The sequence below is a fragment of the Natator depressus genome, chromosome 1 (assembly GCF_965152275.1).
Source record: "Natator depressus isolate rNatDep1 chromosome 1, rNatDep2.hap1, whole genome shotgun sequence".
Lineage (NCBI taxonomy): Eukaryota > Metazoa > Chordata > Testudines > Cheloniidae > Natator > Natator depressus.
The window spans coordinates 204,828,828-204,847,270 of record NC_134234.1 but is presented as its reverse complement, the minus strand read 5'-3'; the positions used below and the strand labels follow the sequence as shown (position 1 = coordinate 204,847,270).

General features: G+C 45.8%; 1 protein-coding gene across 1 annotated transcript in view; it reads left to right on the top strand.

Annotated features, from left to right (window-relative positions):
- The window catches only part of SPAG17 (sperm associated antigen 17), a 292,210-nt gene that overhangs the window by 105,281 nt on the left and 168,486 nt on the right, over positions 1–18,443 (top strand). Inside the window, exons 8-9 of the mRNA XM_074975143.1 lie at positions 1,491–1,625; positions 7,192–7,273. Of these exons, the coding sequence (XP_074831244.1) occupies positions 1,491–1,625; positions 7,192–7,273 (217 nt within the window). The remainder of the gene's footprint in view (positions 1–1,490; positions 1,626–7,191; positions 7,274–18,443) is intronic.

The following is an 18,443-nucleotide window of genomic DNA, read 5'->3' as shown; positions in this document are numbered from 1 at the left end:
TTACAGCTGCACCAATTAAAACCTGCACATTTGATATAAGGGAGAGAATACAGTGCCTTCTGTTACAAAAAAAGAACATTGGCCTAAATCTAAAAAAACCTAAAATTCCTCCTTAGGTGCCTTGATTCACCTTTAGGCTTCACTGACATTCTCACAACTCAGCTGCTGCCTAAGTGACTAAATTTCTGCCAGTAGGCATGCGTAAAGCCACCTAAGTCCTGACACTTCCCCACAGCTAATGAGCTTCTCAGAGCCCTGAAGCAGGATTGTCAAAATAGGCATTCCCACTATCTATCTCACCTGGGGTTCAATCCCATGGACATCCTCAGAGCATACCTACAGGATGGGGCATGGCACACAGTGGATGGCTACATATGTGAACATGCATCCAGAATACCCAATAGCCCAATGGTTAGGGCACTCACCTGGGATGTGGGCAACCCAGTTTCAAATGCCTGCTCTAATGAATATTCATTATTTCTAATACTGCAATGCCTAGACTACCTAATGCTAAGCACAGTACAAACAGAACAAAAATGGAACAGCTCAGACAGGAAAGATTGAAAAAGGGACCTACAAAAAATAGCATATAGCCCAGTGGTGAGGGCCCTCACATGGGATGTGGGAGACCTGTTGGAGCTGTTCAAGTTCTTTCTAAACAGGCAGAGAAGAGACTTGAATCCAGGTCTCTTACATCCTAGGTGAGCACCCTGGCTATTGGGAGGATTATTTCTGGTATTTCATCTGCTAGGGCATGGGCTGCCTAAATGGCTGAGCTGGCTCAGGCGCCTAACTCCAGGAGGTGATTCACAACTGAGAATCCTGAACAGAGATAGGCACCCCACTTCACCCTGTCAGTCAGGTGCCTAGAGGCCTAGATGAATGGCAGTTAAGTGCTTAAATACCTTTGAGGTTCTAGGTCTAAGTCCTGCACCATTCCTCTACAGTTCACTCCTATCTGCCTTAGGTCCCCATTTAGCTTGCTGGCTTCTGAGTATCGTTCCTCGGATGCCTGATTCTCCCCATGCATTTTATGGAAAGCCTGGTAACCTAACTAGGACTACAAATTAGGCATTCCCTTTGTACTTTTGTGCATTTAGCCCACAGACACATGCCATATATCTAAAGAAGAATTGGCTTTAACTGACATTATTAGTACCATTTTAATCTTCTGTAGAACTCCAGCCACTATAGGCAGTGTTACACATATACACCATTCAATATGTAACAGACTGTGATGTGATAGTTGGGAGAATAAAAAGGAAAGATGAGGGAGATCTTGAAAAAAATTCTTCATCCTCGTCACCTCCAAGAAGAAGCCCTGTTTTCTTAGCCTGACATTACAAATTAGCATTTTGAATTAATAAGGGGAAACATTTTTAAAGGATGGTAGGTTTGTTGCTTAGAGAGTTGCTATTTGGTGGTTGAGTTCCACTGTGCTGTTTTGTGTATAAACTTGATCCATCATATCTGTTTCTCTTTTCTCATAGCTTGCATTTGGAACTGTGCTATTTGAAAGCATTGCTTGTTTGATGTATGACTGTCTGGACTGGAAAAGACAACATCAGCACTACTTGGAAAACACCAAGTTTATTAATGTCCCTGTAATAACAAAGAACAAACAGGTACAGCCTTCTGCAACTTACGAAGGGACGCTTTGCTATAGGTCATGGTTATGCGGCATAATTAGGTACTAATTTAAGTGAAACTGCATGTTTTAACTACTGCACTCAAAAAAATCAAACCCAGGCCATTTACTACCTATGTGACCTTGTGTAAATTAGAATCAGGCCCTTTGTCTTAAGTGTTAAATCCTCAAAAATTGAAAACAAACAAACCAAAAACAAAACAAAAAACCACCACCAGCTTGAGAATCAGAAAAAGAAAACTTTTAAAAAAATCGCACAGAAATAAAGTTAGTTTAATATGGCAATAAACATTTCTTCAGTTGGCATAAGAAACTACATTACATTGGCTCTGAAGTTCAGATCCTACAACTTCTTGTGCCTGGGCAGACTGCTGCGCGCATACAGAACTCAGTGGGGTCTCACACATGTGCAGCAGTCTACCCATACCCAAGAAGCTGAGGTATCAAGGCCTTGGTTCTAATCAACTACCTCCAAAATCTAATAAGGAATGTGTTAGATGAATATCAGAGGTGAACTGCCTTCTCTGCTTTTAATTTGAGACATCAAGAAAGCCTTCCTGTCACCAGAATAAAAAAAGAATATTGCTTGTGATATTTCATCTAGGTTTGGGATGGAAAAGGCCAGAGGTGGAAAAACCAAGAGCAGCAAATCCTGCCTTGAGTAAAAGCCATTTCTTCTGTCTAATATATAGTATATGGAGCTTTAAATTGGTTCTGAAATATAAACAATTAAAAAGTTATTTTAAATACTAGTTCCACATTTTCCAGACAAACTTCATTACATATTCTCAGTCATAAGTAGATGTAAATATTATAATTACCATTCCAGCAGAAAAGCCAGTTTTATATGAAGATATAGGCCTCTATCCTGAAAGTACTGTATGTGAGCCTCCCTCTGCACTTGCACATACCTCCACTGGCTTCAATGGGATTGTGATGGGGTGGGGGTATTCCATCCAGTGTGGTGTGAGTGCACCCCATGAATAAGTGCCAGACTGCCCTTGGCCTCAGGACAGTAAGACCTAATGATCAGAGCCAAAGGACTTGTCCCTCCTCTCAGGTCTGTCAGGCCTAGTGGCCAGAGTCAATAGCCACGCCCTGGCTCTCAGGCCTAGCGGCCATTCAGGGAAGTGGGCCACCACCTGGGGGTGGCTGACAGCCCAGGCCCTCCCTGCTCCACCATGTCCTGGCCCAGGTCCCTAACAGTGGCATAATGTTCCACCACTGAGCCAGTGGGGCTCCAATGGAAACATGCCAGCTTCCCACAGGACTATAGCTAGTCCCCCCCAGGCCACTTCCTACCATGTCTTCTGGAGCTGCTGTCGAGGCATCATCAGGGTCCCCGGGCCTCTTGGTGCATGGGGTTCCTAGCAATGCTGATCCCTCTCAGGCATCCACATGTACTTGGGCATCTGCCTGGTCTCAGCACCTCCAGCTTTCGCAGTCAGAGGGTCCAGCTGCTCCCAGGCTGAAGCCAGCAAGGAGTGTTCTTCCTCTTCAGCTGTCAGCCCAGGCTGAGCTGGGCTGCTCCCTTTTATACGAGTGCTGCACCTGGAGCATGCCCCGTGGGGGTGTGGCTTGCTCAGCCCACAGCAAGGAGTTAACCTTCCCCGTCCAGTGTGGGGGATTCTGCATGCCCAGGGGTCATCTTGCACAGAGTAACTTGCCAGATCAATTCATTTACAAAATAATATCTAAATATTCAAAAATGTCCACTACTTTTGGATGTTTTTACCTAGAAAGCAATATGCACCTGAAAATGAATTTAGAAAGTATCTGCTAATTATAGGTTGGTCACATAGCAATGTCTTTATTTAACGTTGCCCAACACTCCTTTATAAGATCCTGTTTTTCAGTTTCTTTTGACTTTGTCAAACTACCATTGGGTTGAAATTTCCCATGCTTAGGGGTCTGCCTCAGACTGAATTTTTTGGAAAATGTCAGCAAAGATGGTTCAGCCATTTCTCAGAATGAGGCTGGGGTCTTTCTTTTTTCATTAAGATTTTTATTATTTTTTACTTTACAAACATTACAATATGAAAAATAAGAAAATTATACGGTAGGAACCTCAAAGATACAAACACCAGAGTTACGGATTTACCAGTCAACCGGACACCATGTGGAACCAGTAATCAATCAGGAAGCAGCGGAGGAAAAAAACAGCAAATACTGTACTGCCTCTGGCATAGGCGCCAACTCCGTGGGTGATCCAGGGCTGGAGCACCCACAGAAAAAAATTAGTGGGTGCTTAGCACCCACCGGCAGCCAGCTCCTCCCTCCTCCCATACAGTGCCTCCTCCCTGCCGATCTACTCCTCTCTGTCCCTCCCAGCGCCTCCTGCCTGCCATGATCAGCTGTTCCGCACCGTGCAGGAGGTGCTGGGAAGGAGTGGGAGGAGTGGGGATGGGGCGCACTCCGGGGAGGGGGCAGAACTGAGTGAGAAGAGGCAGGGTGAGGGAGGAGGGGGGGTAAGAAGAGATGGGGTGGGAGCTTGGGGGAAGGAGTGGAGGAGTGGAGAGGGAGCCAGGGTGGAAAGAGGCAGGATGGGGGGGGGGCTTGGGGGAAAGGGTGGTGTGAAACCGGGAGCGGAGCCATGGGGAGCCCCGGAACTCCCAGCAAGGCTGAAACCAGGAGCGGAGCTGCAGGGCTGAAGCTCCAAGCCCCAATGCCCCCCCCCCCAGGTCTAAAGCCCTGAGCCCTGGTGCTCCCACAGAACAGAAGCCCTGAGCCCCCGACCTGGAGCCCTAGCGCCCTGAGGGTCAGAAACCCAACCCCCACCCAGAGCCCTGACCTCCCCCACCCTGCGGCTGCAGCCCCAAACCCTGATGGCTGAAGTCCATAATGTCTTGTTCAGAGTTATAGAACATTTCAGAGTTACATTCCTGAGGTGTCCATAACTCTGAGGTTCTACTGTAAAGTCAATTGTCATCTGTAACATACAGCATATTTTTAACATATAAACACAAAAAACATTTTAACAGCCTTAATATTAAACCATAAAAACAAATCAATACTTTACAGCTAACAGGGAAACAACACTGTCAAGGCAGAGAGAGGCAGTGTGAAAGCAGGGGGGAAAAGAAAGGGGAGGGGAAAGAGTCAGTGGGGAGGAAGAAGGGGAAAGAGGAAAGAGGTATAGACAAGCCATGGGGCACTTAGGTGTCCCTTAGTCATGTTTCTAAAAGTGGAGCCCAGATTTCTTCAAACTCAGGTAGTTGATCTCTGCAGCAGCAGGTGACTGTTTCTTTGGCTGCTAGGTCAGAGATGTCAGAAAACTATTGTTCTATTCTGTGCATTGATTTTTGCCCATGTTACAATTTTTATTTAATTACAGTCATTTCGTTGGGAAGCTCTAGAACCTTCATGCTTTGGAGAGGGACTCATAATTGGCAGGGTGTTGTGCCAGTGTCAGGGATGTGGTTTTTGCCATCCTTGTGAAAATTAGCTCAAATTTGGCTAACTTATGACCCTCTGAAGGTCGTAGTTTGTACGTGACTTGTTAGAGTTAGACAGCTAATTCTTCAAGGATTCCATCTACACTATGCGTGCTTCAGCCTGGAGTTGCTCCTCCTTGTAGCCAGGAACTGCTGTGGTACCAGCCCAGGAACTGAGATCTGAGAAAAGGAGGACTTGTGGCACCTTAGAGACTAACAAATTTATTAGAGCATAAACTTTCGTGATGCATCCGATGAAGTGAGCTGTAGCTCACGAAAGCTTATGCTCTAATAAATTTGTTAGTCTCTAAGGTGCCACAAGTACTCCTTTTCTTTTTACCGATACAGACTAACACGGCTGCTACTCTGTAACCTGAGATCTGAGAGAATGTCTCTCCTGTGCTCTCAGTGCTCCCCCTGCTGGCACCCAGGAAACAAGGCAGAAGAAGTGAGCTGATTGGAATGTAGGGGAGTGCTGAGCTTTGGGGATAGGGTGGAGGGTGGTAGGCATAGGTGCCAACTCCGTGGGTGCTCCAGGGCCAGAGCACCCATGGAAAAAAATTACTGGATGCTTAACACCCACCGGCAGCCAGCTTCTCCCTTCCCCCGCAAGTGCCTCCTGCATGCTGCGATCAGCTGTTCCACAGCATGCAGGAGGTGCTGGGAGGGAGGGAGAGGAGCTGAGACAGGGCACACTCGGATGTGGGGGCGGAACTGGGCAGGAAGAGAAAGGGCAGGGGCAGAGCGGGGGCGGAAAGAGGCAGGTGGGGGCTTGAGGGAAGGGGTTGGGTTGGGGCAGGGCCTGGGGCAGAGCGGGGGATTGAGCACCCCCGGGGCCTGGAGGAAGTCAGTGCCTGTGGTGGTAGGGCAGGGACAACAAGCCCAAAGGGATTGTGCAGGACTTGATGAGGAACCAAGGGTTAGGGGTGGAGAACTGGGCCATGCAGATGGTGGAGAGGAAACTGGAACTGGGACATGGAGCAGAGAGGGGAGTCAAGTATGTATCTGGTGGGCGGAACTGGGTTTGGGACAAGGACCAGATGGAGGGCCAAAGGCAGAAGGGGTCAGGCTCCCTGTGTGGAGTGTGTGGGGGAGCAGCAGGAGGGGATATTTGCAGTAGGACAAATAAGCCTACAAACTAGTTCTGTCCAGCAGGCCAAAGCCCAGGACAGCAAAACATGAACTCTGGCAGTTTAAAAAGGGTTTTTCTCTTATGAGAGAGAGATGTTGTTCAGAGGGACCAGCCATCTGTTAGAGTGTCTGAAGAAGTTAGACATGCCTGGTTATCATCAAAGGATGGTAAGCTTTTAGAAAGATCATACATCTAGACTGGTTGTTTTAAAATCCTTTTTCTCTAAATGCTTTATTCCTACTGGTAAAGTAAGCAATACTTTGGTTTTTAAAGGCTGTTTTGCTACTGCGTTAATCACTAATCACAGACTCCCAAAGGGAAGAACTGCAGGTGTCCAAACTCAGTCACACTTCCTGGGTAAGAACCATTGGCACACAGGGTATTAGCCCAGAGCCTGGTCTGAGTGGAAGAATTGTAGAATTCTATCTTAGGAGAGGAAAATGGCCAAACACCCGTGAGGGTGGACTTGTGGGGGTGGTTCCCTCAATCTTTTCTGTTGAAGTTGTTCCACCTTAGGTAAGTAATTAAAAAATCACTGGAGCTGGGGGACTGGATGCTGGGTCTCTCATTTCCCAGGTGGGTGTCCTAACCACTGAGCAATAGAGTCCTTCTCACTTACTCTCTCTGGCTTGGATTTAGGCACCTACCTTCATGAGAGGGACAGAGTTCAGGACACCCGTGTCGTCATCATCTCTCACTTGCTAGCTGAGGCAGCTCCCTGCCTAGTGTGCTGGCTTTTGTGGATCTCATTCTGGGGTGCCTATCTCTCCCAATTCAGTGTGTAGGGAGCCCAGGCAACTGATTTAGGCTTTGGGATCCCAATGTTCTTCCAGTGATTCTCTAGCTGCCTAAAAGTTAAGTGTTGCAACTCCGAGAATTAATCCCTTTATGGATCTGGGCCTCAGTGTTCAGAAGTAGAAAACCTAACCTGTCTACATCTTTCTGTGTTTGTTTGATCCATGTTTTTGTTCCTTTAGGCACATCCAGCTTCTCCCACTATCCCTTCAAAGAAGAAAGTACAAACAGAAGAAATTCTAGTAGCAGCAATTCTACCACAGGGTATGTGTGAAGGATTAAAATGCTAGAATGAATATCTAATTCCATGAGTAATTTTCTCTCTTGTAATCCATGCTCTGTTTACACAGTCTTGAAGTTAATTGTGTAACAAACTGAAAGATTGAAACTGATGTTATACAAGTACTTCCTGGGGCAAACAATAGTTGCAATACACTGCAATTGCAGTGGTAGCGATTTTTTCTTCAGAGAATGGCTTTATTGGTTTGAATATCCATGCCATGCTACCTAGCAAGGGCACTAAGAACCCTGGGATATACCCCCAGAACGAACCATGTCTGACTCATGTAGCAGTGCAGTGTGGACACATGAGCATGAGCTTGGAAAGAATGGGTCTGCAGGCATGGGACCCACAAAGGGGGGTTTACTGTGCAGTGTAGACATGCCCAAGGGAATGGTTTGAACTAAGCTGGAGTGATGCTGATGTTTGATCTAATAATGCAGTGAGGGTACAACAGCTTGAGTTACAACAGCTAGTCTAATCACTCTGTGCTGCTAATCCAACTCTGTTACCATTCAAATCACTCTGTGTAACTCCAGTGTTGCTTTGAAGTGTGGTCACTCTCCATCAAGCTAGGCTAGCTCAAGTGCAGATGCAGCGTTTCTCAAATGCAGCACCGTGGCCGCATGAGGCCACCAATGGATTTTTTTCTGGCCACGACATCCTCCAAAGCATGGGCAGAGATTCGGGGTGGGGGAAGCAGCGGCTCCTCCATGCAGTGCCCAGCTGTTGCTCCTGAATAGTTGTTACCCAAGGCAGCAAGATGTGCCGTGTTCGTGTCTGTGCTGGCACCGCCAGCAGGAATCAGTGCCTTGCACCACGCAGCCTCCTGAGGGGCTCCGGGCAGCGCCTCTGAAGATACGTGGCACCGATGTGCTCAGAGCTGAAGGCGGCTCTTGTCAGTGGAGGTAAGTGCGATGTTCAGCCACTCAGAGCTTCCTGGGCAGCTCCCCTATTCCTGCCTGGTCAAGGCGCGGGGAGCCTGGGACTCTGCAGGCAGCTGGTAAGTTCCTGACCCACCTTCCCTGGAGCAACCGCTCACTAAAGGGCTAGGGGAGGCAAGGAGAGAGACTGGTTTGACAACGTGGCCACCAGCAAGAGTTGGTGGCCACACTCTTGAGGCTACCAGAAATTTGTTGTGAGAACCCCAAGTTCTAGTTAATTGTTGCAGTGAACACAAACCCTAAGCATCTGTAGGATGCTGTAGCCCAGCGCCCTTCAGCAGGATTTTCCCTGCAATTACAGCTCCTCGTGGAAAAAATAGTATGCAATCACATAATTAAAGATGGTATTATAATGCATACGCACAAGAAGGCTCAATTAAGGTTGTATGGGCAACCTTAATTCTATCATTTCCTATTTTTGAGTGCTTGATTTTGCAAACTTTATTTTCTTTCAACATACCTTTTTCTGTGTAATTATTTATTAGCTTAGATTTGGTGCTTCTGTGTAACAACCATGGCTGCTGTGAATAAATTTATATAAGTGGTGTATTGCTTGGCTGCACAGTGGTTATACTTGGTAGTTTTAATTTATTTTATTTATTTATATCATTGTGTTGTCTAAATACATTACAAACATTACAAAGAACAACCATTGCCAACAATCTGCACAAATCACACTATTGACATAGTCCTTGGACCAGGCCTTCAGCTGATGTAAACTGATATATATACCACCATTGAGGGGATAAATGTCCTTTAACTAAGCCAGTGCTGATAAATATGTATTGCACCACTTCCTAAAAATCACTAGTTTATGCTCCAGAACACAATGGGTAGCAAATTTCAGAGCCTGTTATGTTTCACTGACAATGTTCTGCTACCTGTGGAGTTCAGTCCTGGGGATATCAGCAAGAGATTCTGGTTGAATACAAATGATACATTGGTGCATAGGAAAAATATAGTGCAGCTACACCAGCAGTGCAGCAATACTGGGAGATTAGGGTAAGATTTTCAAAAGCAATCAGTGTTTTCCTAACTCTGTTCCCATTGAAGTTAATGGTAAAACTTCCATTGATTTCAGTGAGAACAGAGCTAGGCCAATGCTTACCTCTCTGGAAAATATCATCCTTAAAGAACAATTTAAATGTGGACACAGTCAGAGATAGTCAATTCTCAGACCTTTCAAGGCCTTTGAGAGAGTAACAGGCACCTTGAATCATACCTGGAAATGTATAGGAAGCCAGTGCAAAGTATGGAGTTTAGGAATTACTGTCCACCAGTCACAGTTAGGAGTTAGGAACAGGCTAATCTGCACTAGTGGCAACTTCTGAATGGTCTTAAAAAGTAGTCTTAAGTAGGGCACATTACAGCAATCCAGTTTGGAAGTAACAGAGTCATGATAACTGTGACCAGATTCCTTCAGAGAGGAAAGTTTCCAACAAAGATGAAAAAGTCGTTGTGGACCATTGCAGTTTTCATTGTTTCACTGTCAGAAATTGATAAGGAAATTAAAAGTTAACATTCTCACATCCACTCTGTTCTTCTGTTATACTAATGATAGAATTTTTCATGACATGATCATGCAGCCTTGAATAACATGACACTTTGGTATCTAATCCAATTCAGCTATAAGATGTGATTTAATATTCTCTGTCAGTCCATTAAAGACTGGTAGGGATGGTTAAGTGCCTTAATTGAATTTAATACATTACCAATCTTTTGGCCTTGATGTTTGTTTATTTGTTTTAAATACCTCAGAGCTGGCCTTGGAATTGATCTAGTCCAGCATATGGTTGTTACCTCATTAAGAACTTTGAGATCAACTGATGAAAAACACTATATAAGAGTTAGGTATAATTATTATTGTTGTATTAAAATAAAAAAATACCTTTAAATTATCTTCTGGATATAATGGGGGGAAACTGCCCTTTTTAACCATAGATACATATTACACACAAAAAAACTATGTTAAAAAACATTATTAAGGTTGCAAAGTCAGGCACTCAGAAGTTGGGAAATGTCAGAATTAAGGATGTCTGTGCAACCTTAATTTGGCCCCCTTGTGCATTATAATGACACAGCATCGCATTCGTTTAAAGGTTGACCTTTCTAAGACCTCTAAAATGGACAAGTTTATTTAGTTTTCTCTGAAATATGCTGTGCCTCACGAGAGGCTGGAGTAGAGTTAGTGATCAAATTTGGAGTGATTTGAGCTTGGTGTTCTGGAGAGATAAATCGCCCTCAAAATAGCCATTTAAAAAAAAGGTTTTTAGGTGGGTTTGTTTGTGTGTGTGTGTGTGTGTGTTTGTTTGTTTTTGCAAAAAGCTAGAGATCAAACCATTGATGAGCTGCAGGCCAAAATGGTCTTAACCTGTCAAGTTTTACCCCAGGTAGTGCATGGCATCCAGTAAATCTTTGGGAGACCTAAACTGACAACAGTATTTTAGAATATGTACAGTTTTACATATGCTTGTACAGTTTTACATATTCTTTTATTGGCATGTGCCAATAAAAAAATGTCTAGAGGGTTTCCACTCCTGCCATTTTATATGCTACAAACTTGACTCTTATAAGTGCTCTAAAATCTGAATGATTACTTGTATTGCTTTGAAATTAGGCATACCTCATGGAGGATGGGGGTTGGACTGATGATCCAAATTTAGGGGAATTTGACCAAGGAATTCCCGAGTTACATGGCCCTCTCCCTCACAAAATGATGTTTTCTTTTGGCTGCCTTGTGCTGTTAAATTGAGAGGTACTAATGATGGGATGAATCACAGACCTCTTTATGGCTGTGAACTTACCCTTTGATTAACATAACTAAGGATAAATTAATGACGAGCCCCCAATTGAGACCGAAGGAGTCTTGAATTCCATGGCTGCAGGTTGCTACAATTTGTGAGTCATGGGAGGCAATTTCACTTTGAGGGAAATGTAGTCAAAGTCTTTTGGGGGGAAATTAAACCTGTGACTGCTTCCTGGTAGGGAAGGAGCATTAGATAGCACAGAAGTGGGGGAATAGGGAGGGAGGCATTTGGGACTTCAGCGAGGGGTTATTGGGAGAGGTAAAAATGGGGATGGATGGTAGGGGAGGGGAGAGAGGTTGGGAGTTCATGTGAGGGAGGTATGGCTCCCCCAGCTCTGCCAGCCCATTCCAACTCCCATACACTCCACTGTTCTGCCAGGCACCCCAACCTTCCTGCACTCAACCATTCTGCAGCCCCAGCTCTGCCAGTGCATCCCAGCCACCCTGCACCCCAAATTACCTGCACCTCACTGTTCTTCCAGTGCACCCCAACCCCCTACATCCCCAGCTCTGCCTGTGCACCCCAGATACCCTGCACCCTTGCCTGCTTGCACCACACAGCTCTGCCAATGCACCCTAACACTGCATGAAAGCTGTTAATAAGTGTTGGAAGAACATTAATTGGGACATTGGAGGGTTCATAGCTCACTGGAAAATGTGCACTGTATGGCATAGAAACATTACAACCTCTGTCACTTCAGTGTTTCTTGAAGATGGGGTACATGTATTGGACAGGGTCAGTGGATCTTTCCCTCAAAGATAAAACTGTCAGGATCTTGGAACAGAAATCCTATCTGTAATTTCTCTTGCTGGCCTACCACAAACTCCACCCTCCAACCACTGTGCAACACAACCAGGAACACTGTTCCATTGTAACATAGTTGTCCTTTGCTCCAGGCACTTCATGTGAGTTGGGTTATAGGAATGGGAAGTAATGGCTATAGACATGTTTGAATATCAGGGAGTGAAGACTTCAGGGCGATGCGTTCCCTGCTTGCAATGGGGAGTCTTAGGTACATTAGTGGGGAGTGTCCACACTGGAGAGGGGAATGAAGGGAATGAGTCAGTGGCATGGCTGGAGAAGTGTGCCAATGCAGGGCTGGTGGAGCGCAACTGATGGGAGGGGGCAGGCTGGCTCAGTATGCTAAATGATGGGCATGATATGTATAACTGTCTAAACGATTACTAACCCCTACCACAATATATCTTTTCCCTGTTCAAAAAACTAGGAAGTTCAATGGCAAAAAACTATATTGATGCAGAATTAAGATTGCTTGTTGGTATATCACCCCCTTGCAGAACACTGAGTTGAGCAAAACTCAAACTACTTCCTCGAGTAGTGTCCCTGTGGGTGCTTCACTTCAGGTACCTATGTGCCCCATGTGCCTTTGCTTGGAGATTTTTGGTAGCAGTGCCAGTTCAGCCCATACATGCGTCCTACACATCCTCATGCCCCATACCAAGAATATGTAGGGCTGTATGAGCGAACCACCCTCAGTTTCTTCTCAACCGCCTCGGCCTGAGACAGAGTGTGTTGCCTGCCTGCTTCTATCATTCAAGTTTAGCTTCTACTTCTAAATTTAGTTAGTGCAGTTATGTACATCTTTATTTTATATGTTTTATTTTGTGTGATAGGCTTGTTTTATACTTCTTTCCCCTCAAGAGTGGCCCACTCTCGAGATCCCCCCTAATCTGGGGTATGCAAGGATCTGCAGGATTCAAGCATTGCCTCACCTGCCTGCACTCTAGCCTGCTCAGTGGCGGGCATTCCTGGTTTCCTGGTGTATTCACTGTTTGAGGGATATGCATATTCCTAAAAAGTGTACCTCTGTTCAGCATTTAAAAATAGAACTAGGAAGAACCGGGAGATAAGACTCAAGGTCCTGATGATGGAACATTTCCTTCATCTGGCCTTGGATCCAGGCCAGGAGACCCCCCCTTGTATATCAGCCTCTGAGTGAGCATAGTGCCTCATCAACATCTGCATCGCATTCATCTAGACCTTCATAGAATCCCATGCACCGCTACAGTCTGGGGACCGACTGGCTAAGCAGCAGTTCTTCAGAAAAGAACCTGGGGATTACAGTGGATGAGAAGCTGGATATGAGTCAGCAGTGTGCCCTTGTTGCCAAGAAGACTAATGGCATATTGGGCTGCATTAGTAGGAGCATTGCCAGCAGATCGAGGAAAGTGATTATTTCCCTCTATTCGGCACTGGTGAGGCCACATCTGGAGTATTGCGTCCAATTTTGGGCCTCCAATGACAGAAAGGATGTGGACAACGTCCAGCAGAAGGCAATGAAAATGATCAGGGGGCTGGGGCACATGACTTACGAGGAGAGGCTGAGGGAACTGGGCTTGTTTAGTCTGCAGAAGAGAAGAGTAAGGGGGGATTTGATAGCAACCTTCAACTACCTGAAGGGGGATTCCAAAGAGGATGGAGCTCAGCTGTTCTCAGTGGTAGCAGGTGACAGAACAAGGAGCAATGGTCTCAAGTTGCAGTGGGGGTAGTCTAGGTTGGATATTAGGAAAAACTATTTCACTAGGAGGGTGGTGAAGCACTGGAATGGGTTATCTAGGGAGGTGGTGGAATCTCCATCCTTAGGGTTTTTAAGGCCCAGCTTGACAAAACCCTAGCTGGGATGATTTAGTTGGTGTTGGTCCTACTTTGAGCAGGGGGTTGGACTAGATGACCTCCTGAGGTCTCTTCCAACCCTAATCTTCTATGATTCTATGATTCATGGGAGAAATAATCAGAGGATACAGGGAAGACTCATAAGAAGAAGAAGAATTCTCCTCACAAAAAGCCTATTTCAAAAAAACCTCCTTCTCAAGATAAGATGGAGTTGGAGACCTCAGATCCTGGTCTAGGTACTGCGAAGGCTCCAGGCTTTGCTGGTATCATTTCTGCATTAGGGCTCTGAGCTCTTCTAAGGGTCGTGGTCCCAAAGATGCCTCGGTACTGAAAACATGCTTGGTACTGCAAAAGCATGATCATGCTGTGAAAGTGTCTAAATGCTCTACCTCTAAGGCGGTAGTACCTACAGCCCCTTTGCAATGTCTGGTAATTAAACAAATCACTCAGATTCTCTCAATACTGGCAAGGAAACTGGCATCAAGCAGTCATCTTCTTTGGTACTGGTGACCTGCATCAGACCGGACCCACCCAAACAGACTGCCCTCAGTACCGACTGTGGAACCTTGCTCTGTTTCAGTTCAAATCCATCTAGTACCACAAAAATTTAGATACTCAAGAAACTTATTTGTCTCAGACAAATTGGAGTCTCCTCTTTTAATGGGTACTGAGCTTCTGTCAGTACTGGGATTGGCACAGTGACTGAGATTGGACCTTTCCCCAGTACCACTTGATTTTTTAGAAAACTCTGTGTTTGGCAGGGCCGCTTCTTTAGATGATGAGCTGTTCTCTTCAGATGCCCAAATCTCTGCGCAGGGTTCCCCTACTTGCCAACAGAAGGCACCCTCACTGGCACCTTCATGGAAAGAGAGGAGCTGTAAGTGAGGCAATCTTGTGCCCCTTCTCATTGGTTTGAGCCACACTGGATGTCACCTCCTATGCCCTATGGACCTCCTCAGTGGCCATATTGGGATCCTTGGGCTGCCTATTGACAGCAGTTTTCTCAAGCCCATAGTCTTTCTCAGGGGAACCACCAAGGGAGATAGTCTCCTATTCCATCTACTCGTCCTCCAACCCTTCAATCACAGGAATCTTTTGAAGAACAAAGAGACTAAAACAGATAAGGAGGCTACTCCATGAACTAATATCTCCTCATCTTCTTCAGATGAGGAGGTTATGTCGCCTCCACCTTCTCTAGCAGATTATTTTAAACCATTTCAAGAAGTAATTAAGCATATTACAGATTCCTTACAGATCCCCCTAGAAGAGGCCCCAGAGTCACAGCATAATCTTCTAGATATCTTGCAATGGACACCCTCTGCTCAAGTGGCCTTATCAATAAATGAGGCCTTCTCAGATCCCTCCAAGACCATCTGGCAGACCCAGGCAATGATTCCACCAACATACAAATGTGCTGATAAAAAGTATTATGTCCCAGTCACAAATTCTGAATTTTTATTTTCACATCCTTCACCTACATTTCTAGCTGTGGAAGCTGTAAATGAATGTGGTTGACAGCACCACACTAAATCAACATCTTACAATAAGGACCACAAATACTTTGACCTTTTTGGCTGTAAGAGCTACTCATCTGCAACCCTTCAGTTTATGATTGTAAATTACAAAGCTCTTCTGACTAAATATAACCACACCAATTATTCTAAGTTCACCACCTTTATTGAGCACCTTCCAGCAGAACATTACAAGCAATTCCTGGCTATTATTACTGAAGATGAGCTACTGGCTAGAACCTCATCTCAGGCCTCCTTAAACCTAGTTGACATTGCGGCTTGTTCTGTTTTGACAGCAGTCACCATCCAATGGGCGTCCTGGCTTCAACTTTCTAGGTGCCCCAGACAGTTCCAAAGCACCTCCCTTTTGATGGATCAAAACTCTTAGCTGAATCCACTGATAAGTCACTGCACACCCTACAGGATTCCAAGGCCACCTTAAGATTCCATGGGGTATATACACCTGCAAGTAACAAAAGTTTAGTAGATTCCATGTGGTGCAGAGATCCCATCCCATGTAGGGCTGGATTAACTCTCCTGTGAGCCCGGGGCTATTAGATTTTGTGGGGCCCCTGGATACAAGTCTTTTTCCTAATTTAAAACAAAATTATCACAATTATGGCATCACGGCTATTAGCACTACACTAAACTTGCCTTTTAATTAACATAAAGCCATTCTGTGGTTACATTTCAGTCTTAAAACATGTAGAATATAGTTAAGTTAATTCAAAATAGCCTACGTCTTACCTTAGAACAGCTGTTATATTAGTTTCTTTCTGGGAGGGAGTTTGGGTGCAGGAGGGGGCTCCACGCTGGGGCAGAGTGTTGGGGTTCAAGAGAGGGTGAGGGATGTGGGCTCTGGGAGGGAGTTTGGTGCAGGAGGGGATTCTGTCCTGAGGCAGGGGGTTGGGGTGCAGGATGGGGTGCGGGGTCTGGGAGGGAGTTTGGGTGCAGGAGGGGATTCTGACCTGGGGCAGCGGGTTGGGGTGTAGGATGGGGTGCGAGGTGTAGGCTCCGGCCGGGAGGCGGTTACCATAGGTGGCTCCCAGTTGGTGGTGCAGCAGGACTCAGGCAGGCTGCCTGCATGCCGTGGCCCAATGCCCCTCCCGGAAGCGGGAGGCTGCTGGCACGTCTCTGGGACCCCTTGCAGGGCAGGAGGCAGCTCCGCGCACTGCCCCTGCCCCCAGCGCCCCCGCCCTGGAGCTCCCTTTGGCTGGTTCCTGACCAATGGGAGCTGCAGAGATGGTGCTGGGGGCAGGGGCAGCATGCGGAGCTGCCTCCTGCCCTGCAAGGGGTCCCAGAGACGTGCCAGCAGCCGGCCGCTTCCGGGAGTGGCGTGGGGCCACAGTATGCAGGCAGCCTGCCTGAGCCTTGCTGCACCAGGTCCCCCCTTAGCCCAGGGCCCTGGGCTACAGCCCCTAAAGCCCCTGCATTAATCCGGCCCTGATCCCATTCAGTTTTATGGATTTCAAAGATCTACTGAGCTGTCCAGAAAGAAGCAAATATTTCAAAGAAAGAGACCACCTAGTTCAACTACATCTACAATTCAACTATGCTTATCATCAAAATGGCAATTTTGATATATTGGTTGTGGGTCTGGAACAACACCACATCATGAATCTGTGACTACACCAATATACCCAGCTCCTCCCCTTCAGAGACTCTCTCTCCTATTTTCAATCTGCATGGGAACAAATTATATCAGGCAAATGGGTTTTGGGGGTTATAAAATCGGGATACTACATCTATTTCTCCTCCTTCCCTCCACCCCACTTCCCTTCTCAATTCTGTTCAGGGACCCACTTGCTGAGACAGGAAATCATCTCCTTTCTATGCCATAGACTTAGTTCCAGCTCGGATCAGGGGGAAGGGATTGTATTCCAAGTATTTTCTTGTCCCAAAAAAGAACCAGGGGTGGAGACCAATTCTAAATCTACCTAATCATAAAAATTCAAATTCAGGATGGTGATTCTCGCAGCTATAATTCCATTGTTGAATTCGCGGGATTGGTTCTCAGCCCTCGAGCTTCAGAACACATACTTTCATCTTGCAATTTACCCATCTCTCAAGAGGTTTTTTAGTTCTTAGTTGGTCAGGATCATTTCCAGTATTGAGTGCTTCCTTTCAGCCTTTCCTCAACCCCAAAAATGTTCTCAAAGATGATGGCAGTAGTTGCCCACTGTATTCATCGACTGGGGAATGATAGTTTTTCCATATCTCAATGACTAGCTGCTCAAGGGTTGATATTCAATATAAAGACAACAATGTGCCTGTTCCACAGGCTACATCTTCAGCTCAATATCAAAAAGTTCACAACACTAGCAAACTTCATTTCAAGAATTCAAATGAGTGCACAGACATCAACAAGAAATTGCGTTCAGTTGCTGAGTCACATGGTAGCTTGTACCTTTGTGACAAAACCTACCAGATTATGCCTTCACTGTTCCCAGGGATGGCTCAGGACAGTTTATACCCCAAACACAGTCTGAACGAGTTGGTATGTATCCCTTGCCAGGTACACGACTCACTCAATTGGTGGAAGGACTCTCAGAACATCTCTGCAGGTGTCCTGTTCATTCTACCTCACCCGATCATCACCATATCATTGAGTTGGAGGAGCACTAAAGAATGCACACCATTTGAGGCAAATGGTCCATGCAAGAAGTTCTTTTACACATCAGTCTTCTGGAACTGCGAGCAGTAAGGAATGCCTGCATTCACTTCCTCCCATTAATCAGGGCAAAGCCGTCAAGGTCATGTCCTGCATGTTCTACATCAACCATCGGGGCTAAGTGGGGATGGGATCCACTTCTCTTTGTGCAAAGCAATAAAGCTATGTAACTTTGTAAGGATACAGCAAATCATATCCTTATTTCAGCCACCTATCTTCCAGGGATATGACACACTATGGCCAATGATCTCAGCAGGCACTTCTCCCAAGATTATAAATGGAAGTTAGACGCACAGATTCTCAGTCATATGTTTCTGACTTGTGGGTTTCCAGAGGTGGATCTCTTTTCCACCATCGCCAACAGGAAGTGCAAAGTATTCTGCTCAAGAGAAGGGTTGGTTGGTCACTGACTGGGGGGTGCCTTCCTCATTTCATGGACGAAGAGTCTTCTCTGTGCATTTCGTCCAACACCTTTGATCCTCAGAATGGTAAACAAGATCAAGCAAGACAAAGACAAACTATATTAGTTGTTCCAACATGGCCCAGACAGATCTTGTACCCTTACCTGATTTGCTTTGCTGTCTGCC